At 37.9% G+C, this 24176-nt stretch overlaps 1 protein-coding gene across 14 annotated transcripts in view; it reads right to left on the minus strand.

Annotated features, from left to right (window-relative positions):
• Positions 1-24176, minus strand: part of LOC149164498 (uncharacterized) — a 223481-nt gene that overhangs the window by 176642 nt on the left and 22663 nt on the right. For 9 of the 14 annotated variants that reach the window (XR_016260250.1, XR_016260253.1, XR_016260252.1 and 6 more), the window contains one exon: positions 77-178. Coding sequence is in view for 1 of the 14 variants with exons in the window: in XM_089430925.1 (XP_089287051.1) it covers positions 166-178 (13 nt within the window). In the remaining 13 variants the exon portion in view is untranslated. The remainder of the gene's footprint in view (positions 1-76; positions 179-24176) is intronic. The other 5 variants (XR_016260257.1, XR_016260255.1, XR_016260254.1 and 2 more) reach the window with 1 other exon arrangement.

Raw genomic sequence — 24176 nt, forward strand, 5'->3', positions numbered from 1 at the left:
CTAATAGCTCGAGCGAAACAATGAAGCCAATCACTATAGCAAACCCCCAATTCAACAAGGAAACCCGAAACCATACCAACAATGAAGCTTTCAGAAAAATCCGATGGCACAGCACTTGTAAGGAATCCATCTCACCATGATCTGTTATTGAACGAGCGCCTGCCATTATTGCCTCTCACTGCAAAAATGTTAACAAAGGAAAAGGATGATAAAGCATGTAGAGATAAAGAAGCAAAAATAATGGAATGCCATAACAGAGAGCTCAAATCCGGAATCCATTCTTTACAGGTAGGTTCTTCTCATTCTCATCATAAACAAATTCCTTGAAAAAAAACAGAAACGATATTAATATAGCTGAAAATGTGACGTGGTTGAAAATGATGATATGAAAGTGATTTATTGTGTGCTCTTAAAGAAAAGTTGAAAATGGTACACTAAATGAGGTATATCCAAGCAGCGACCAACTCGCAATTGGTTCGTATTGTACTGTTTTTACACCTAGATAGATAGTTTTATGGCCCATACCAAATGGGCAGCTGCATATTTGTTATGTAACTTTTACTTAGTCTCTTTGAGCTAATTCTTTAACCAAATGCATCTGTGCTTATATAAAGTTATGGAACTAGTTCTCTCCATAGGCCTTTGGTGTTACAGTCTCTTTGAGCTAATTCTTTAACCAAATGCATATGTGCTTGTATAAAGTTATGGAACTAGTTTTCTCCATAAGCCTTTGGTGTTACATAGTAGTGGAAATAAAATGTAACTCTTTTTCTTCGCATGTGTATTGCCATTTTGGAGGAAATGCATTGTGTAGAATGTGGAGCTTGAACAATGTTGATATAGTTGAAAATGTAATATGGTTGAAAACAATTAGTGTGAAAGTGATTTTTTTGTGTGTTATTGAAGCAAACTTGAAACCAACACACTACAAGAGGTTTATCCAAGAAATGACCAAATAGCAGTTTGATCATATTGGATCATTTGACACCTACATAAATAGTTTTATGGCCCATAGAAAATGTGCGGCTGCATATTTGTTGTGTAACTTTTACTTTGTCTCGTTGAGCTCATTCTTAAAAAAATGCATTTGTGCATATATAAAGGTATGGAACCAGTTTTCTCCATAAGCCTTTGGCATTATTTAGTAGTGGAAATAACATGTAACTCTTATCGCCTAGATTTGCATTGTCATTATGAAGGAAGTTCATTGTGCGGAGCATGGAGGTCCTCCACACTCCACACAATGAACTTCCTTCAAAATGGAAATGAAAAGTTTGAGCAATGTAGAGGAGTGTAATGTGAAGGAATGCTATCCTCCACATACTCCACACTCTGCACAATTAACTTCCTAGTTTGAGCATTGAAGAGGAGTGAAATCAGGAGGAGATCTATCCTCCACATTCCAAAAGATCAAAAATAATGTTGATATATTTGAAAATGTGAACTAGTTCAAAACAATGAGTATGGAAGTGATTTCTTGTGTGTTCTTGATGAAAATTTGAAAACGATACACTACAAGAGGTCTATCCAAGGAGTGACCAACTTTCATTTTGATCATATATTATTTTTTTTTACATCTACATAAATATTGTTATGGCCCATACCAAATGGGTGGCTGCATATTTCTTAGGTAACTTTTACTTTGTCTTTTTTAGCTCATTCTTTAACAAAATTCTTTTGTTCTTGTATAAAAGTATGGAACCAATTTTCTCCATATGCCTTGGCATTATATAGTAGTGGAAATAATGTGTAACTCTTACGATGTGGATAAAGGGAATATGTTATTTATGAGTGGAAATAACTTGTAACTCTTACGATGAGGAGAAAGGGAGTGCGGGGAAAGTCAAGGTCATTGGATTTCTATGTAAAAATTCATGAATCCAGCATAGTACAGAGGTGCATAGGTTAACTTCATGAGTTTAGAAGTGCGAAGCTTTGCACAACCAGAGAAGCTAACTCTCTTCCACACAATTATTGTAACACATAAATTGAGGTTCTTGATTGTTAGTTCTTATCTATGATTTTGGGAATATTGAGGTTATTACCATGAATAGGTGGAAGGCACACATTTTGTTTACGAAAATGCAGAGTGCATAGGTGTGGAGAAGTGTGTTTAGCGATACCTCTATAGATGAATTTTATTATGCAGAGTGCGAAGTTGGTGTGGAAGCGGGAATAATGAAAGATTATGGAAACAAAGCATCCTTGAATAAAGATAAAATGCAAACCTCACATTGTCTTAATCAATTACTTAGCGGTAGAGGTATGGACTATGTTGCATTGTAGCTATTAATATTTCTATCCATTGCTCTCGCTAGAATTAGTATTATATAAACACATTATACCATTACAAATAAAAACTTGAAGTATATGAAGAGGCTAAATATGAATTTTTATCATGCCTTGAGTTCATGATGCAAAAACTAAGTGGCCAATTATACACTAGTACCTTTGGAAAAAGTGTGATGACGTGGACCAAATAAATAAGAAATTTGAAATCATTTAAATTTTATTAAAAAAATGAAAAAATTTAAATGCTTGCTCTAAACATGAGAAGGGACAACAACTATTTCATGTGATCTGTTGTCAACTATTTCATGTGATGTGTTGACTCCAATATAAGTGTAAGTAGGTCAGACATTGTAGGCCATTTCTTCTCTGGAAATGGAGGTATTTGTTCTACTAAATTTAGATTACATTAGTATTTGGATTCAAATAAAATTTATAAAATTGGTATAACCATGTGAACAATATGATCAACAGAGGAGAAAAAATGATTTTTTTAGTATTTAAACACTAAAAAATAATTCACAATAAAGGACAATAATATACACAATAGTATATAATAGAGTTGCGGATTTGTAACTCAAATTCTCATTCCTTGAATGCCTTGAGGGTACAAGAATAAATGGACCCAAAACAATCATGGAGTATCCTCTAGAAAGATCATGGATAATTATCTAATATGATCACATATAATTTTCTAGAAGGACCTTTGAGAATGATAATTATGGTTATGCTAATTTTAGCTTACACATGTGCACCAATAATTTTACTAAATTTAGACTCTATTGGAAACTTCTAGAAACTATCAGCCAACTAGGAGTATTTACCACACTCCAAGACTCCCCCTTAATTACAAACACTACCAACTAGGAGTATTGAACACACTCCAAAACTCCCCCTTAATTATGAACACTACTACATGTTGGTCTAAGTCTTTGCTAGGATTACACGTAATCAAATTTTGTTTTTATTTATTAATTATTTTATACTTTCCCATGCTAGTGCACATTTTTTTCATATCTATGTTGTATAAATGTTTTCTCCAAACTTTGTATTCTATCGAAACTTTTTTATTCTTTTTTTTCTTTTCAGTCTTATTCTAGTCTTCTTCTTCAATGTTATTTCCATCTGGTTATTCTTATACATCTACTTTTACTTCAACCACTACTGATTGAATTGTTTAATAAACCTTTCTAAGATAAAAGAAAACATCATTTTCTTTCATCTTCTCTTCTATTGTTGTAATAGCTTCAACAACGCTCATTGTTACTTTAATTTTTTTTATTCCTTTTTTTATGGTCTTTATGATGGCTTTTCCATACTCACTTTCCTTCTCATCATAATTGGGATTTTTGTTGAAACTATAACTGGGTTTGGTATTCATAATTATTGTTCTTGTATAAATATGTATTTTCATGTAAAAGCAAAAAGACGATATTTTTTCACTATTATTTTTATTATCAAGCATGTTCTTCATGCTTTGTTTTGGTAAAAAAAAGGTTTTAAAGGGTGTGCTTTTTGTGACCCTTGTGAAAAGAAGAAAAATTGAATTTTTGTAAGTGTTATTTTCCTTTCCTAGTTGCCAAGTTTTCCCACAAGAAAGGTAAGTCTACCTACCCAAAATACATGTCCTTTCAGATGCAAGAACAACTATATATTGGAACCTATCCTCCAACAATTGGCAACCAATTCAGTGATCTTTTGTGTAGTAGTAATTCAGGTTTGTTGTAGATCTCGAGGTACATATGCGAGCTACCTATGGAAGATTATGAGGCACATATATTCAATTTTCTGGAGCACATATATCCAATATTCATAAGGCTCTTGATTGAGCATTTTGTAGCATATGAACAAAATTCTAAGGCACAGATATCTGAGCTTTCTAAGGAACTGTTACCTCTGCCATGTTCTTCAGCATTTGATGGATTAAAATAGGTGTTGAGCAATGCTGGTTTGGTTGTATAAGGCCGGCAGCAGTTTTTTCATGCTTTCTCCTTCATTTTCCCTTTTCTCTTATAACTCCCACTGCCCTATTTTACACCCACTTTTGGCATAAAACCCTTGTTTATTTAGCTCTCGAGCGTTTTTGTTTATAAACCTTATAAACCCCAATAACCCGTTTAAACCTCGTATAGACCCATTCTTCATTTAGTCCACCGTGCTAAAGTCCTAACCCTTTATAACTACACGCCTTCGCAAAATACATAACCTGACGAGGCCCTCACCTGTCACATCACTGTAAACGTGTGCATTAAATCTCGGCCATCCGATCCTTCGCCTTATGATCCGACGGTGTTCGCAGCCCCCGCTCTCGTAAACCGCACGCCCGTTAGTCAGCGGGCAAAGCGGTTTCCCCGCCGTCCCGTCAGCCACATGTCTCATCCCGATTGCATCACACCATCGCGTACGATTACCGCTCATTCCCATAAAGCGATGCGATAAAACCGCTTACTGCTGTCGTACCCTCCTCCCGCGCGTTATCTCCCGCGCACCTTCCACTCCCGTCAGCCGTTAGATCATTCCTGCCACGATCCAACGGCCATCATTCATTCGTTCCTGTTTGCTCCCGATTGGCCCTCTGATTTAATCTCCGTCGCCCGTTTGTTTAATCCAATGGCCCACATTTGATTCTGGTTCTTCCCAATAGCTATTGCGAAATGCTTCCCGCCGTTGATCCACGATATCCAATGGTGGATCTGCCTCCATGCTGCCTGCGCCCACTGCCTATGCCACGCTTCCAAGGGACGAAGGATAACAGTGATTAGCTTCCCACCAACACTGCGCATTGAATCCCCAACAACCACAATTAAAGAGTAGTACACCCGAAGGACGAGAAGGACGATCCTTGAGCAGTTCAATGACGATAAGAAAGAATAATCTCTCATTCTTATTCTTTCTTATTTGTCCTGATGATGGACCCCCTTTGGGGTTTGAAACGTTGGCAGAATGAAGTGAAGACTGTGGTTAATCCGGATCAGGAATCAAAAAACTCCCACAGAAGCCTAAAATCTAACAAGACTACAGTAGTTATTGAAATTCATTCAAATAAAACTTCACCTGTTCAGGAAGGACAACAATCTACCAGTAAATGTCAAACTGGTCCATTAAAGCAATCAACTTGTATCAAAGACCATATCTGATTGTAAATACGATTGATGGTCAGTTATGACTCCTCTACGCATAGGTTAGCAGAGATTTTTTGTATTCAACCTCCATATATACCCACAAAGAAGATGTAATGAAGGTTGATGAATGTTATCTTGATGTAAGGTTCAACTTCTGGAGACTGTAACTACTGTGATACCTGCAGCGTCTGGTTTACATTTCCAGCTAATGCAAGCTTCTTTTGTTGCTAATTGCTCACTTTCCACTTCTTCTTCTTTGTTCCAGGCTATGCATGTTATGCATTTATTCATGTGTTGTTGATGTTTAGTATTAGAGGGGCTGTCATCCCACCTCTGTGTTAGAATCTAGTTAGTATTATTGAATGTGTATGCAAGTTTCTGTTGTTTTAGTGTCGGAGAGCTGTCATCCTGTCTAATTCATTAGGAAATAGATTTACAGAGCTTTTAACTGGTTGCAGCTGGCCATCACAGGGTCCTGTGCATCTGCTGGTATGATCATTATTCTCCATCATCACATTTTCCTTAAAACTGTGAGTAATTGGTGGTCTAAAGCCTTGTAGTCTGGGGGTGTTCACCCATGTTTTGGGTTAAGCACAGTAGAAGTGGTTATCTGGCTTGAATATGCAGCATTTCTTTCATTCATCCACCACTTTCCAACATTTTTGTTGAGTTTGTAATGTTCCCGAGCACCTCTGAGATGCAACCTAGGAGAGTTTCTTGGGGTGATAACATTAATTGGCGTCGTTGCCGGGGAGAGGAGATGTCGGGGAGAGGAGAATTGAAGCTCAGCTTCTCTGGGAGAACGACACAACTTCAAGCTTTGATGATAGACAAGGTTTGAATACAGTTTTTGGTTGTAATCATCTATCTGGTGACTCCATTGGAGGAAGACCAACCTTTGGCGACTCCACATTGAAGTTCTAGCTCAGTTTGTGAGACATACTCGAAGAAATCCTCAGAAATCACCAGCTGAATCAGTGCCTGACCCTGAGAGGACTGTCAAATCGAAGAAAGCATCACAGAAAGGGGCATCAGGATCAGGTAAGCCTAAGAAATCTCATTCATCTTTGAAAGATAAAGTTGTAGCTGAAGACATACAGTTTGAAGATTTAGAACCCAACACTATTAATAAAGAAATTCCTTCAGAGATTAATTCAGCCCCTTGTGCAGTTAGTTCCCCTTTGAATCTCAGTCCAAAGAAAGCTTCCCATTCAGTCCAAAACATCCCTTTGTCTCTGCCATCCATCACATTACTTCCTACCATTCAATCTGCTAGTATTCTTCCACATATTCCAATCATGGCAGGCCAGCAAGCACCCACGAAGATAGAAAGAATTGTTGCTACTAGATATGGACCTTTAGTCTTGCTTGTTCCTTTAAATCCTATGCCTGTGGGAGAATATCAGAAATATATGCCTAAATTCACTGGCACAGAGGGAGTAACAGCAGAAGAACACCTTGAAGCTTTTTACAGTTATGCTAATAACTTAGATATAAGTGAAAATGATGTGTGGATGAGAGTTTTTGTCTAGAGCCTTGATGGAGAGGCCAGGAAGTGGTTCAGAGAATTACCCCATATATCTATAACATATATTGAAGCTTTAGATGATGCATTTTTGAAGCACTGGGGAGACCAAAAGGACTTGCTGTATTACCATACAGAGTTTGGTAACCTGAAGAGGGAAAATGGGGAATCATTGCCTGATTTCAATAAAAGATTCAATCGCATGTATAGTAAGATACTAGCTAAGGTAAAGCCTACTCCCACCTCTACCAAACTCACTTATGCCAATGCTTTTGACTCTGATTTCTGCCTGTTATTGAGAAAAAGAAGATGTGCCACTCTAGCTGATATGCAGGATGCAGCATTGGAGGTGGAATCTAATATTATGGCTGCAGAAAAGCTTAAAAATCAAGCTGACAAAAGGAGGTAGAGAGGTCAGGCTTCTACTTCCTCTGCATCATCTTCAGAGCCTAAATTAGATAAAATGACTAAGATGATAGAGTCATTGGCTGCTGAAATTTCTAAGCTAAAGGTTGAGCAGAATTCAGGAAAAATAAGGCAGCAGAACACATTTGCTCCAAGAAACCCAAATCCTTTCAGAAGAGCAAATGAACAGTTACAAATAATGCAGAGGGGTGAAGAATCAAAAGAAGAACAGAAAGTTAAAGCTCCTTTCCAAAACGTAGTCATGGAGGAGGAACATTTTGAAGAAGATGAGGATGAAATTCACTGCATGGAGGATAAAGGTAGCGCTGCATTCTTGACTTTGGCTGCTTATGAAGAATCTTTGTTGCAGGAACAAGTTAGTCAAGAATGGGACAGTGAAGTTGTCCTACAAGCTGAACAGCAGCAGAGATATAATCGGAGGTCCAATGCAAAAATGTTAAAGAGAATCCTGCACAAAGAGCTGTTGTCCAAACAGAGCCACAAAATATCAAGTAGAGAAGACCAGCAGCTGATCCAATCATCCTCAAAGCTCCAGTTCAAGAGGTAAAAGGTTCTGATAAATTATCTCCTTCTTTCAGCTTTGAGTCAAAAGTTCAGAAATTGAAAATATCTGTGCCTCTGGTAGAATTGGTAAAGAGTGAAGTATTTAGAAAGCCTATCCTTGAAGCCCTTGAGCTAGAAATTACACAAACCTCCATTGACTCTGTCAATTTGCAAAATGACAAGCCTGCCATTGTGCTCAGCCCTATGATTGAACCTGCTGATAATAATTCTCCATCTTTTTATGTTTCCTTGACCATTCATGACAAAATCCTTCACAATTGCTTGTTAGACACAGGGGCCAGGCACAACCTAATGCCTAAAGCTGTCATGGAGGAGTTAGGCCTTGATATCACTAGACCATATCATGATTTATTTTCTTTTGACTCAAGGAAAGTGAAATGCCTGGGATTGATTAAAAATATAGCCATTACCCTAACTCAGCTACCCATGAAAAGTATAATGATGGATATTGTGGTAGCAGATGTCCCTCCTAAGTTTGGCATGCTGCTGTCCAGAGGGTGGATTAAGAGATTAGGTGGGACATTACAGAATGATCTATCTTATGCCATTGTCCCAGTCTTTGGAGGAGAAAGCAGGAGATTGTACAGAGAAGCACAGTTGGCATACATCATTAGTGATGAGAAGAATCCTACCAATCATCCAATTTATTTAGTGGACACTGATTTTGGAGCATGTAGTCTCCAAATAGAAAAATCTCAGAAGGCCTCATTGCAGCTCAGGAAACCAGTTCAGGCCGAAGAAGAGCAAGGAAGTTTGGCTTGGGAGATGTTCTTTGATGGAGCATGTTCCAGGGAAACTGTAGGAGTAGGGGTCGTGCTAGTATCTCCAAAACAAGAAAGCATTCAGCTATCTTTTAAGCTAGTTTTTCAAGTCACTAATAACATAGCAGAGTATAAGGCTTTGTTGTTGGGCCTTAATGCAGCAAAAGACAGATGAATCAAGAATTTGAAAGTATTTAGAGATGCTGATTTGATCATTCAACAAGTTAATAAAACATTTCTAGCAAAGCACCCAAGGCTGAAAGCATACAGAGATGAGGTATGGAGAGTCAGAGATTTCTTTGATAGCTTCTGTATTTCATATATTCCTAGAGCCCAAAATCAGTTTGTTGATTCCCTTGTTGTTTCTGCTAGTCTATTTATCCGTCCAATGCCTCCCAGACTAGTTTATGAAGTCTAAATGAAGTATAGACCATCCTTGCTTGACAATGTCCAGCATTGGAAAGTTTTTGATGATGATAATGAGATAAATAGGTTCATACAAGTCATTGATGAGTTTTCCGAAATGCAAATTGACCAAGAGAATGAAGCCTTATTACAAAACCCCCAATTCCAGCTTACAAATAAAATTGGCAAAAACAGCGTTGTCCAGCTTCCTAGTAATCACATTCCTAGGGGTTTAATTCCTTTAGAAAGACTGTTTGACCAAAATGATGTGCCTTACAAAGCTGCCCAAAAAGAAGATCAATCTGCAGTCTGTAAGCATAATATAGGAAGTCCAAATCAGCCTAGATATGTAAATTTGTCCACTCATTTGTCAGCTGATCAAAGTGTTGAATACTGCAATTTGATGAGGCAATTTGCTGATGTGTTTTCCTGGGAGTATAGTGATCTGAAAATGTATGATAAGAACATAATTCAGCATAAAATGCCTCTAGAGAAAGACACTATTCCTTTCAAATAGAAGCTGAGACCAATAAATCCTATGCTTCTTCCTCTAATTGAAAAAGAAATTAAAAAATTGTTGGCTGCCAAGATCATTGTTCCTCTTAGATATTCCAAATGGGTGGCCAACTTAGTGGTAGTAGGGAAGAAGAGTGGAGAAATCAGACTGTGTGCTGAGTTCATAAATTTAAACAAATGCTCAAAGAAAGATAATTATCCCCTACCAAAGATGGAGCATTTGCTGCAAAAGGTCTCAGGAGCCGAAGTAATTTCTTTCTTGGATTGATTTTCAGGCTTCAATCAGATTGTTGTTCATCCAGATGACCAAGAGAAGACTGCATTTACCACTCCTTGGGGCACTTTTTTGTATGCCAAGATGCCTTTTGGATTGATGAATGCTAGAGCCACCTTTCAGAGAGCTATGGATATAGCATTTGTGGGAGAGAAGGATAAATTTGTCCTTATCTACCTTGATGACATAAAAATATACTCCAGCAGCTATCAAAATCATTTGCAGCATTTGAAAAAGTGTTTATGAAGTGCAGGAGGTTTGGAATTTCAGTCAATCCCAAAAAATCTCAATTTGCTTTGGAAGAAGGCAAGCTATTAGGACATGTTGTTTCTGCTGCAGGTGTCCGAATTGATCCAAAAATAGTAAAAGCAATTCAGACTTTGTCTATCCCAAGATCAAAAAAGGATATATAGTCCTTTCTGGGTAAAATAAATTTTGTAAGGAGGTTTATTCCAAATTTTACAGAATTAGTGAAGCATATTACCTCCATGTTGAAGAAAGGAGCAGAGGTAAGATGGACTGATGCAACAAGAAAATCATTTGAGTCTATTAAAAAAGCTATTATGGAGGCTTCCACATTAATAAGTCCAGATTATAGCAAGGAGTTCCATATATTCTCATTTGCTTCTAAAGATACCATTGCATCAGTTTTATTGCAGGCATATGAAGGAGGTTCAGAACATCTAGTAGCATTTTTCAGCAAGAACTTGAGGGATGATGAACTTAGGTATGATATTATTGAAAAACGGGCATAAGCTCTTATTAAATCCTTGAAATATTTCAGAGTTTATTTATTGCATTCAAAGATAATTGCATATGTACCCTCTGCTACAATAAAAGATATCTTAACACAACCTGATGCTGATGGAAGAAGGGCTAAATGGATTGCAAAGATGATAGAATTTAATATAGAACTGAAGCCCACTAAACTGGTCAGAGGTCACGGTCTTGCCAAATTATTAGCTGATCTTTGGATATTGATTTCCTATGCACAATTGCAGAAAATGGTCAAGAAGAAGAAGAAAAAACAGCGGAACCACAAAGAAAGCAGTTCGTGGCCGAGAATCTAGCTTCTTGTGATTGGTATGCTGCAATAATTAATTTCTTGCTGAAGCTAGAAATCCCTTCAGAACTTACTCAAATTCAAGTCAGAAATATAAAGCTTAGGGCAGCGAAATATTGCATCAATGAAGATCTGCTCTACTGCAGGGATCCATCTGGAATATTTTTGAGGTGTCTGGACAAAGAACAATCAAAAGAAGTCATGTAGCAGTTTCATTCCAGCATGTGTGGAGGGCACCATTATTGGAAAACTACAGCCCATAAAATTATCAAAGCTGGGTACTATTGGCCCACTTTATTTTCTAATGTATTTTCTTTTCTTAAATCTTGTGACAAGTGCCAGATATTTGAAGGAAAACATCAGTTGAAATCCCTGCCCTTAAAACCAATACTAGCAAAGGGACCTTTCCAACAATGGGGCTTGGATTTCATTGGAGAAGTCAATCCACATTTTAGTGGCCAGCACAAGTGGATATTAGTAGCCACTTATTATTTCACTAAGTGGATTGAAGCAATTCCTACCAGAAAGGTTGATCATAATGTGGTCATGAAATTTTTGACAGAGAATATCTTCAGCAGATTTGGTTGTCCACATAAATTAGTCACAGATAATGCAGTAGCCTTCAGGGAAAAGGAATTGGTGGAAATGTGTGATTCAATGGGTATTAAACTTGTTCATTCCACCTCATATTATCCTCAAGGAAATGGTCTGGCAGAATCCTCTAATAAAATCCTGATAAGGATAATTAAGAAGCTGTTAGAGGACAATAAAAAGAATTGGGATTCAAAGCTCAAGTATGCACTGTGGGCTGACAGAGTGACCATTAAAAAATCCACAGGAAATTCTCCTTTCAAGATGGTATATAGCACTGATGTTGTATTCCCAATTCAGCCTACTCTCCCTGTGGCAAAATTCCTTCAAACAGAGCAAGATGAGGAAGAAGAAATGGCAAAGAGGATCACTGATTTAGCATAAATACATCAGATTAGAGAACAGCTGGTTGAAAAGGCTGCAGCACATCAGAAAAAGATCAAGGAAGCCTTTGACAAAAAGGAAAAAACAAATAATTTTCAGATTGGAGACTTGGTTTTGAAATGGGATGCACTAAAGGAGAAGAAAGGCAACCATGGGAAATTTGATGCTTTCTGGACAGGGCCTTTCATCATTTCACAGGTTCAAGGGAACAACACCTTCATACTGAAAAGTATGGGAGGAGAGACAGTTTTTGATGGCCCAGTTAATGGGCGTTTTCTAAAAAATTATGTTGTTTAAGGTCCTTTGGCCTTAAAGGTTGTAAATATTTGTTTTTTTAGTTTTGTGAAAGCAAAGTAGACTCCATGCCTAATGGAACACTAGGAATTTTGTCTAATTTGTTTTCAACTAGAAAGGCAATGGTTTGCAGATTCTTGAGACCTCACAGGGAGGATCTCATCCCTAGAAGGAGTCAGTGTTAGCTCTGCTATGTTCTTCAGCCTTTGATGGATTAAAATAGGTGTTGAGCAGTGCTAGTTTGGTTGTATAAGGCTAGCAGCAGTTTTTTCATGCTTTCTCCTTCATTTTACCTTTTATCCTTATAACTCTTGCTGCCCTATTTTACACCCACTTTTGGCATAAAACCCTTGTCTATTTAGCTCCCGGGCATTTTTGTTTATAAACCTTATAAACCTCGATAACCCGTTTAAACCTCGTATAAACCCATTCTTCGTTTAGTCCACGGCGCTAAAGTCCTAACCCTTTATAACTACACGCCTTTGCAAAATACATAACCTGCTGGGGCCCTCGCCTGTCACATCACTCTAAACGTGTGCATTAAATCTCAGTCGTTCAATCCTCCGCCTTGTGATCCGACGGTGTCCGCAGCCCCCGCTCCCGTAAACTGCACGTCCATTAGTCAGCGGGGAAAGCGGTTTCCCCGCTGTCCCATCAACCACGTGTCTCATCCTGACTCCATCACACCATCACGTACGATTACCGCTCATTCCCGTAAAGCGGTGCGATAAAACCACTTACTATTGTCGTACCCTCCTCCCGCGCGTTATCTCCCATGCACCGTCCACTCCCGTTAGCCATTGGATCATTCCTGCCACGATCCAATGGCCATCGTTCATCTATTCCCGTTTGCTCCTGATAGCCCCTTTGATTTAATCTCTGCCGCCCGTTTATTTAATCCAACGGTCCACATTTGATTCCCGCTTCTTCCCAATAGTTGTTGCGAAATTCTTCCCGCCATTGATCCACGATATCCAATGGTGGATCTGCCTCCATGCCGCCTGCGCCCACTGCCTCTTCCACGCTTCCAAGGGACGAAGGATAACAGTGATCAGCTTCCCACCAGCGCTATGCACATTGAATCCCCAACAACCACAATTAAAGAGTAGTACACCCGAAGGACGAGAAGGACCTCGAGTAGTTCAATGACTACAACAGTTATTGAAATTCATTCAAATAATACTTCACCTGTTCAGGAAGGACAACAATCTACCAGTAAATGTCAAACTGGTCCATTAAAGCAATCAAATTATATCAAAGACCATATATGATTGTAAATACGGTTAGTGGTCAGTTATGACTCCTCTACGCATAGGTTAGCAGAGATTTTTTGTATTCAACCTCCATATATACCCACAAAGAAGATGTAATGAAGGTTGATGAATGTTATCTTGATGTAAGGTTCAACTTCTGAAGACTGTAACCACTGTAATACCTGCAGCGTCTGGTTTACATTTTCAGCTAATGCAAGCTTCTTTTGCTGTTAATTGCTCACTTTCCACTTCTTCTTCTTTGTTCCAGGCTATGCCTGTTATGCATTTATTCATTTGCTGTTGATGTTTAGCATTAGAGGGGCTATCATCCCACCTCTGTGTTAGAATCTAGTTAGTATTATTGAATGTGTATGCAGGTTTCTGTTGTTTTAGTGCCAGAGAGTTGTCATCCTGTCTGTGCATTAGGAAATAGATTTACAGAGCTTTTAACTAGTTGCAGCTGGCCATCACAGGGTCCTGTGCATCTGCTGGTGTGATCAATATTCTCCATCATCACATTTTCCTTAAAACTGTGAGTAATTGGTGGTCTAAAGCCTTGTAGTCTGGGGGGGTTCACCCATGTTTGGGGTTAAGCACAGTAGAAGTGGTTATCTGGCTTGAATATGCAGCATTTCTTTCATTCATCCACCATTTTCCAACATTTTTGTTGAGTTTGTAGTGTTCCCGAGTATCTCTGAGATACAACCTAGGAGGGTTTCTTGGGGTGATAACAGGAACCATACTTCTGAAGTATCCAAGTTATTTGTGGTAGCATTTTTCTGTGATTATACAAGCTTCCAAAGAGACAAAACTTATGGGTAAACATATGGAATCTTGATATACCTCATGTGGACACTTATTTGGAGGGTTCACTTGGAAATTGGATTTTCTAGTAAGTTAGATGTGACATGGAATTCTCTTGTCGATGAAGAATATATAAGGAAAGGATTAACGGGTTTTAGCCTTGTGGTTTTTTCCTTAGCCTCTAGGATAAACTCTTGTGTTTCTTGTGTCTTATATTTGAATGATAATTTCTTGATGAGTATTAAATAAAAATTAAGAAGAACACTAAACATATTCACAATTAATTACCATGTTTAGAAATTTTCTCTTATATTATAATTTCAACATGGTATGAGAGCTAGTGAAACGATCTGAATATTGAATCTATGGTCTGAGTAGAAGCTTGAAGTTTTGAATAGTTTTGAAGGGCCAACATTACAACTCTATGGTGTGATGTTTTGTAAAATATACAAATCTAAATAGTATTTCTCTATGAAAACTAGAAATATATCTAAGTTTGTAAAAGAACCACAAAAGGAATATAGTAGTGTTCCTTACTTAAGTTCCTTGTTTATGAAGTAAGGTTCTGTATAAATATGACTTTATAAAGAAGACATTCATCTTCTCTCAAGAAGAACTCGTGTATGCAACATATGAATTATCCATCTCTAAAATGCATGAAGTACCCAAACAAGATAAGAAGTTCGAAGTATAGTAAGATAAAAAGACATTTGTATCCCCTTGTTGAAGGAAGAAATGAAGGACGAAGTATAGTCATCGTTTCTGTAATGTATTCTTTTGTTTATTGTAGAAAATGCTGGAAATGATGTGAAGGAAATTGATATTCAAGTTTTATATGTGAACCCTCTAGTATATTACACATTGCTACATCATTTTTTCATCCATAAATTGATATCAAAGCACAACTATTGCATTCTATTATTTGGTGGAGTGTAGGAACATGACACATGTTGATGTGTATGAATATCAATATTGATTGTGAAAAATTGGAGTGCAAGGATCAATCAGTGAATATTACTAGACATGATGTATGGATAGAGAAGGTTGCTAAGAGGGTGTTTGTTGGAGAATATTCACGCATCTTATTTTATATGACTGTTCTATATAATTTTGTTTAGAACAAGTTCAAATTGTAATTTCGATGGTGGGGTGAGAGAGGCCCTCTTTGATTTTTCATCTTCAATCTATGGATATGAGATTGAAGCCTTCTTTTGAGTGAGATATCACACTCTCTTTTTCTCCCTTCATTTAATACAATGAAAGAAATCCAACACTTTGAAACCTTATGGGTTTAGACATTTAAATGTTTCCAACATTGTGATCAATTTGGCCATGTGAAAGATTGCTATTTTAGTCTTCACCCTCATAAGAATTGTGGAAAACACATTGATCATTCAGATAAATTCTCTAGAAATAAGACTCCTGCAAGAAAATAATTCACCTTGGATCAATTTCTTCTTGGCAATGGTATTCAACCACCAAGAAGAAATATCAGTCATACCTTAGAGTTCAATCTCAAGTATTGACACGTCTTGTAGTGGATATATCTTCATCTTCTAACATTGTATCTGACAAGGGGGGAATTTATGATGAACTACTAGATTTGAATATACGTCAAGCAAGCCCGAGCCATAGACTTAACCAGAGCCAATTGCCAAAGCCTAGAGCCAAAATTAGTCATAGTCATATTTAAAGTTATAACCAAAAATAAATCATGCTCCATGAGTGTGTTTTTGGTTAGTGGTCATCCCTAAAACACCACTGGCAGAAGACTTATGTTTCTACTACATTAGTTTGGGGTCATCTTTCAATCATCACCAAACAACACTTCCACTTCACATAAGACTTCGGTTTCTAATTAGATTCAAAATTGTTCTAGAAATTGCTTCAAGTTTTAGCTCCAAAGTTGGTGGTCATCCTTAAACCACCACCAATGGAAACCTTGAGTTCTTCTACCTCATTTGTTTTGTATTCTTCCTTAAACCACCATTTCAGAGATAACATTTAGTCATTAGCTACCATGCATTTTTTTATTTCAGCTCTCTTGTTGGACTCACATATGCCCCTTTGGATTAAGGGGGGGAATGTTGGGCATGTTATATGTTAGGGTTTGCATGGAGGAATTCCAACAGTCAAAAAAGTCCAAGAGACATATTAAATCACAAGATTTATCCTAATTCTTCCTATTAATTTTATGTGTGTTTCAACAACAAAAACAATTTACTGCAAATGAATGATCTCATTGCAAATTTCTTTGGCTTCTTTCTTATCACAAAGTTCCTACAACCTTCTACAAATATTGATAACACCAAGTTGGCAAATGTATTTGTATTGGCCACAAAAACAAATTGCTATAAAACAAGGCTAATGATAACAAAAACAACATTACATATCCAACTACTATACAAAGGAGACCAATACTCGCGAGTTTTAATGCCCAACCAACAAGCAATCTTTTCATAGCCGCCAACTATAAAGACACTAAATAGAAATAGCACAAAACAATGCTTCCACATCCTCATCCTTTCTTGAGAGTGCATCTGCAACAAAATTTTGCTTCCCTTTTCTATAGATGATGTCAAAGTCATAACCCAACATATTTGTGAGCCATTTTTTTTGTTCTTCTAAAGATAATAATTGTTCTAAAAAGTATTTAAGACTATCATGATCCATTTTTACCTTGAAGTGTCTTCCCATTCGGTAAGGTCGTCATTTCTTAAGTGCATATAGTATTGTCAACATTTCCTTCTCACAAATAGCTTGCTTGAGATGTAGTAGTAAAAATACCCAATCACCTACATCAAAACATTTTTCACTACGATGTTGATCTACCTATTGTTTCATTCGATTTTGCACCAAAGTGAAGTTATCCTTTAAAAGTTGGAGAAATTGTTGTTGATGCTAGATGTGGTCTTTCACTGCTTGAACCTTTTTCTTCTTGATATGTCCTTCTATCTTTAGAGTTTGAGGAGTGGTAATTTCTTCCAATCCTTTACAATATATGGTCGGATTCATTTCTTGATGCTAGATGTGATCTTTCACTTCTTGAACATTTTTCTTCTTGATATGCCCTTCTATCTTGATAGTTTGAGGAGTGGTAATTCCGACCAATGAATTAAAATATATGGTTGTATTCATTTCTTCTTTCTCGATGTGATCTTTCACTTCTTGCACCTTTTTCTTCTTGATATGTCCTTCTATCTTGAGAGTTTGAGGAGTGGTAATTCTTGCCAATGCTTTACAAGATATGGTCTGATTCATTTCTTCTTTCTCTGGGGTTGGGTCCTGGTGTATATCCTCTTCTTTTGATGTTTCTTGATCCTTTTCTTTCTCCTCTTCATACTCTATGTAAAATAATTTCTTCTTAGCACACTTATGACCTTTAGTGCATTTTCTATCACAATTGTAACAAAGCCCTTTTTCTCTTTTTTCTTCCAATTGTTGTGGTGTAACCCTTGTAGGTTGTGGAAGGCTAGAAAAAACAACACTTCTATCTTTGTAGTTGTGAGGGGTAGACTTCTTTGTTTCCATAATTTTACTTTCCACTATGTAACAAAGCCCTTTTACTATTTCCAACTGTTGTGGTGTTGCTCTAAAAAAGGTGTTGCTCTTTGTATCCTCATAATGTGCTATCATTTCCTCGATGAAAATTGACCACGTAACAAGTTGTTTACGAGAACAAAGCCCTTTATACCATAAAAATTGATCCAGGTCTAAATATGAAGATGCAATACATACCTTTTGTAACAATTGTACACCATGTAGATCAAAATATTGCTCCATCTGAAGTATCCAATTTACCGGATCCTTGCCATCAAACTTCCTCATCTTGCTTTTTTTTAATTTTAGGAGCTCAATCTTGAAACGACTATAACTCTGTACTTTCGGATCTTTAAGTTCTAAAATTGCGACCTGTGGTTGCCCTCTACGTCCTCTTTCCAATGCCACCAGTCTGATCCGAATTGGATTCTCCAGGGAAGAGTTATGCCAAATCTCCCACAGTGACCTGATTATAAACTAGTTCAGTAGAGCGAACTTGTACAACGTACCACGAGTCACTGTTTCGACCTTTGGCTTTGAAAAATATATACAAGAAACTACAGTCTGTCCTCTTTTTGTACCTTCTTACGAAATTTCAATCCGATGCTCATAGAGAGTTATGATGATTTTCCCCAGGTCACCTACTTGGAATGTAATTCAAGAGTCTGCAAAAACACCAACTTCCTCGGATCATATCTCCGCAAATATAGTGCGAAAAGCTCTGAAATTCGGACCCGAGGTTTAGTGAGATTTTGTCTCAAAAGGGTTTTATTTTTCACTTCTGAAACATCGCAGAAAAAAGTTATAGCGAAGATGCCACGATGACCTATTTGGAGCAGTGAAACCCTAGAATCCAAAGCTCTGATACCAAATGTTATGAAACCAGCTCACAAAAAGATTGAAAAGATAGATCAACACCTTAGAATTCAGCCTCTTCAAGGGGGCAACCTCCTTTACATTACATAAATGAAAAATTCTTGGATGATACAAATGAAAAGACCTCCTTTCTATATATAGGTGTTTAAGGGGTTATAATATAATCAGAGCCGACATAACAATAATAATGTAAGGGTACAATAATAACAATAGTGGGCTTCTATGGGGCACAATAGTAAAAATATGGGCACTACATGGGTACATCAATATAATAAGGGGGTTGTACTAATAAAAATAAGGGGTTACACTAGTAGTATAGGGGCCTAACATGTTTGTTGTTCCTTTTAAAGGAATCACATTTTTGCGTGGAGATGTTCTTTTGTTGTCCTTCTTAAGGAACAACATATGTTCCATCTAAGAAACAACACTTTCTGAGTGCATTTTTTGTGTGTTTTTCTTAAAGAACATCATTTAGAGGATTTTTGTGAATGATGGTTCATTGTTCATGATCCCTTTAAGGCACAGGTATACATTTATTCAAGAACACAAAAACTAGAGGATAATAAAATCAGCAAACCAAAAAAAAAATCCGTTATCTTTAGAGAAATTGCTTTGTATCGATAAGAAAAAAAAAAAAAGAGGAAAGGACACAACTATTTATATCACTTTGCTGTCTTTATTTTCACTAAAACTAATTTCATTGATTATTTTTATCATGTTGGTTCTTCCTTAATCTTCATAATTCTCTTTGATCATTATTATTGAATAATAATAAAGGCATATTTTTCCTCTGTTGAGATTTTCAGACTTCTTCCACCATCCATACTCTTAAGGAGTGTTGAGTGTGTATATATATATATATATATATATATATATCTATATATATATATATATATATATATATATATATATATATATATGATTACTAACATGATTTTTCAGATGAAGTATATATGATTACTAACATGATTTTTCAGATGAAGGATAGGGGGTCTCATCAAGAGCCAGCCTACCATGATCATAAGGAAGCAGTGAAGTGGCATTCCCACTATGGCCACCACACCAGAGATATGATCCAAGAGGCATATCAGAAAAATAAAAAAAAGTCCTTGGAACAGGAGGTCTCATCACGAGCCGACCTGCCCACTTTTCACTCCTTCCTGGTGAATAGCATTGGGATTCATCTGGTTACCAAGCCAACACAATGGCCTCCATTCTAACATCACACAACACTTTCCTAGGCATACATAAAGGATTATGGTTCCAAGGGTGAAACAAGCAACTTTGTCAAGGTTATGAATACCTGTGGGCAACAGAGATCTGTTGATGGTATTGAAGTCATAATTTTCATACACCAATAGTCATTATAAACCCTTTTCTTATATATTTATCTTGATTTCAAATGAGATTATGTTATATAACCCTTTCGAACCGCTTACACATGAAATATTGTTTATAAATCAATTATAATGGTTAAAGTGGATAATGACCACATAAGCATTTTTATTTACGTCAGCTGTCTTCTCCCCTATTTTTCACATGATTTCATAACATTTCCATATCTATTCGTGATTTCCATCATAAGCCTCAATTTCAATAATCCACTTCTTTTTGTAATCCTGTCATGGATATATACGTCGTTCCTTTCTGTTTACTGTACAACTGTCGTCTAGCACGCTGCTCCTCCATTTGCCGGTCGAGGATGACCTATCATATTTCAGGGGGGCGCGGGTGACCGCCAGAATACACTAGCATACGTGTCAACTCCCTATTTGGAGGTACTACGACTCCATCAGAACTCGGAAATAGCAAGTTTAACAGTATTGATATTTCCCAATTTGCACAACTTGTTGTTCCATTGTTATTTTTATGTTTTTGCTCTGTAAAAATTAACAGTGTGCTAAGCTTGAACAAAATGGGAGGCAGATCAATACGCAACGAACCGCAGGTGTTAATAATCTCTGATGCTGCACGCGAAATTCTAGTGAGAGTAGGATGGATTGCCTACCTTAATCGACTACAGCAGTCTCATGAAACGGTGGCCATCGAATTTCTGCAGAATTTGCAGGAAGATCATTCCATGGTGAGGGGGAGGCAAATAACAGTAACAGATGCGGTAATTGTTGAAGTATCGGGACTACCAGCTATTGGACTAGTATGGACCCAGAAAAAAGTGAGACTTCGAGATGCCATAACCATCTTTCGGGACGAAGGACAGAACCTTACCATCAAGGGAAAGGGAGTCTTGCCTGCAACTCTGGGAGAACCATGGGCAGAATTAGCCAGAATTGTGCAAAGCTACATCACATGCGATGGGAGAAAGGATGTGGTAAGACCACGCCATCTCAAATTATTAGCAGTATTAAAACAAAAATGTGCTGTAAATTTGCCCGCATATTTAAATTTTTTATTGCATGATGCTGCTCGGAGCATAAGGAAATCTCGTCATACAGAGATGGTAGTAAGTCATCACAGCTTAATTCGGCTAATAGTCAGTTATAGTCTTGCTCAACAGCAGATTAGTTGGGAAGAATTGGTGTTTTCAATAGAAGGGGGATTGGCCTTACCAGCCCCGAAATCAAAAAATACTATTAGCACATCAATTAGACCGTAGAAACGCAGGTAGACCTCTAGATTAAGAAGAAGCAGGGGAATGTTGGGAAGTCTCCAAGATAACAGTAGCCAGCCCTTAGAAGTACAGGACACCAAAGATGAGCAACCCCCACAACTCGAAGAAGGGGAAAACGTGGAAGAAGAATTAGCAGAAAACATGGAAAAGGAACCGGAGGAGGAAACTGAGCACTCCGGCGAGGAAGAAGGGGAGGAAGTAGAGCCACCCATAGATCCCAACGGAAGCCCATTACAAAACCCTCTGCAAGAAGATGAATTGGCCCAAATTTTGGCCAATATGGGCGAGTACATTCAACCTCAGAGCCCGCTCAACCTCAATATTGAGGCAGGGAAATCACAAGAACACTCTGCTCACAGTAAGAGTGCATCTGAGGAGATGAATGATGAGGAAGAAGAAGAAGGGCAATCACAGGAACACTCTGCTCACAACAAGAGTGCATCTAAGGAGATGAATGACGAAGAAGAAGTAGAAGCAGAAGCCACCCAGGAAATAGCAGATCAAACCAGGGTTACCTCCCCTGAGAAACCTAATCAAGAGGACGAGAACACTGAAGAAGTGTTCCAAACAGAAAATATGGAAATAAGCCAAGGCGAGGGTACAATCCCTGAAGAACAAAGCCTAGGTCCAAGAAAAGAAACAGTTGTTCCTTCGAAGAAGAAGATGAATGAAATCAAAAGGCTGTGAAAGGAACATCAAAGGCTACTAAATGTAGTAAAACAACTCAGACAACAAATAAGGGTCCTAAAAATGGGGAAAATCTCAAAAAGAACCCCAAGAACAAAGGATGCAGCCACCCAGACGAAACCCCATAAAATAAAGGCAAAGGAGACTCAGACCGAGCCCATATCCATTAGGGACAGCAAGGAACAGCATGTGGCTGTTACAAACATAGAGGCCCAAACAGAAGACACACCAGTATGTAATAAGGACGTCCAGACAGAGGCATTGTCCTCCAGTGTCACGACCGACCGGACAGTTCATGACAAAGAAACACAGACTGAGGAAGCCAGATGTCGCAATAAGAAGATCTGGGTAGATCCTCAACCTAAAAGTGTTTTGACGGACAATGACCCTAGGGTAGTAAAACTCCAAAAGGATCTGGCACAGGCCCAACAGATTATAGAAAAGCTCACAGAAGAAACTGTTCCTCAGGAGAAATATCAAAAGTTACAGCAGCAAGTAAAGAACATCAATGCATCGGAGAGCGAGGCCTTCGATAGATGTCAGAGGGCAGAGGAAAAAGTTAAAAAGGTAACCAATAGACTAGACACAGTCATGAGTCAAATGGATACTCTCTGTTCTCTATATACAGATGTTCTAGCATGTAGGTCCCCTGCCAAAAATTATGCTTTGTTTTTATTAGAAAGATATTTGCAGTTGAAAATTAAGGTTGTTAAGGCAAGGAAGCCTATAGAATTAAAAACTATTGATGATTTCATTAACTACTGTAAACACTATGGAGTAAAAGTTCAGCGATTACTCTGTGAATTTTATTTGCATAACTTTATATTGGAGGAGGAAATGGAGAAGAATCCAAGCCCCTTTGTGGGTGATGTCCAGTTTCAAGCATTCATTTCGTTTGCTATTAACCAGTTAAAATGGCTCCAAGACGGGATTGAGGAATCTGCCCCTTTAGCTATCACCACAGGGCCAGTGTACTCAATGAGATTTGAACCTCGGTCTCCCAGGCTTCGCCCAAGTCAACTTACCGTTAAACCACACATCACTGTACCCCTTGTTATTATTATTAAGAGTCTTACCGAAACCTGGTGGGTCATTCATGCACAAGTGCACAAGTTCATCAATAGGATAGAATGTTTTTTTTTATAAGTGAGTCCTCATGCACATAAATGCTATATTGCTTAATTCTAAGACATAGCCAACGCATGTATGCCATCTCGTCACAATTCCTAAAGGTTTATGTCTTGAGCATCATTCGGTTCGTTGTTTTGACTTCCCAAATAAACCATTAACCATTTGCTTCCCACTGACATTGGAATTCTCATTTTCTCCCTTTTATGATCTTGTGTACTAAACATTTTTATGGCATATTAAAAAGTTTGCATTGGTTTTTGTTTGTGGTAGCCATGAATTTATTACTCTTTGATTATTATTTTTTGTGATAGTCAAGTATTCATTATTCTTGGGTAGTTCTTGGCCGATTTAATTAAGCAAGAATATTGAATTTTGCAGGACTTCGATGGATATTGAGGCAGCGTCATAGCCACGTTTAATTTTATGTTAAACCAAGTTGGTGAACCCCATCATGGAGCAGCATAGAATCATGTTAGACCTGATTAATTTTGTGTAGATTTTGTTAATTTCCTTTTAAGTTTGACTGCACCGTGCGTGTTGTGGCTGCTCTTCATCTTTCATCTCGAAGCAGGTGAAGTTCACAACTGTTCGGTGTTTCTTAAACATGCGTGCAGGATCGTGTGGGCAAGCACTTTAACCTGAGGCACCCAACTTACAAGCAATGCCCGATCTTTGATTCGTTCTTCAAAGCTATCCGGTAAAACTGTAGGCTTCCCATCTTCGATGTCTGAGTGGAGAACCCACAAAGAATGTGATGAAAAATCCACGTATAGCTAGCAGCTGCGCCAAATTCATGAGAGCGTTAACATGACCTTGCGCAGGAAATGGAAAAATCACTGTGTGGCAGCTGTGGCGTGGTCAAAGGGAGAAACATCTGATCTGCTCCTGAGGCTGAGGTTGTTGCGGTCTACCAAGAAGGTTTTGTCTTGATTGAGGCCAAACAGTCTGAGGCCAGCACTGCGTTGATCATGGATTGGTGGTGCCGCGTGGATTCAATTGCTGGTGCCTTTGATCGTTGTAGATTCGTGGTGTCATGGATTGG

The sequence above is a fragment of the Pinus tabuliformis genome, chromosome 5_1 (genome assembly GCF_031772625.1).
Source record: "Pinus tabuliformis cultivar Carrire ecotype Pingquan chromosome 5_1, CPIR1, whole genome shotgun sequence".
Taxonomy (NCBI): domain Eukaryota; kingdom Viridiplantae; phylum Streptophyta; class Pinopsida; order Pinales; family Pinaceae; genus Pinus; species Pinus tabuliformis.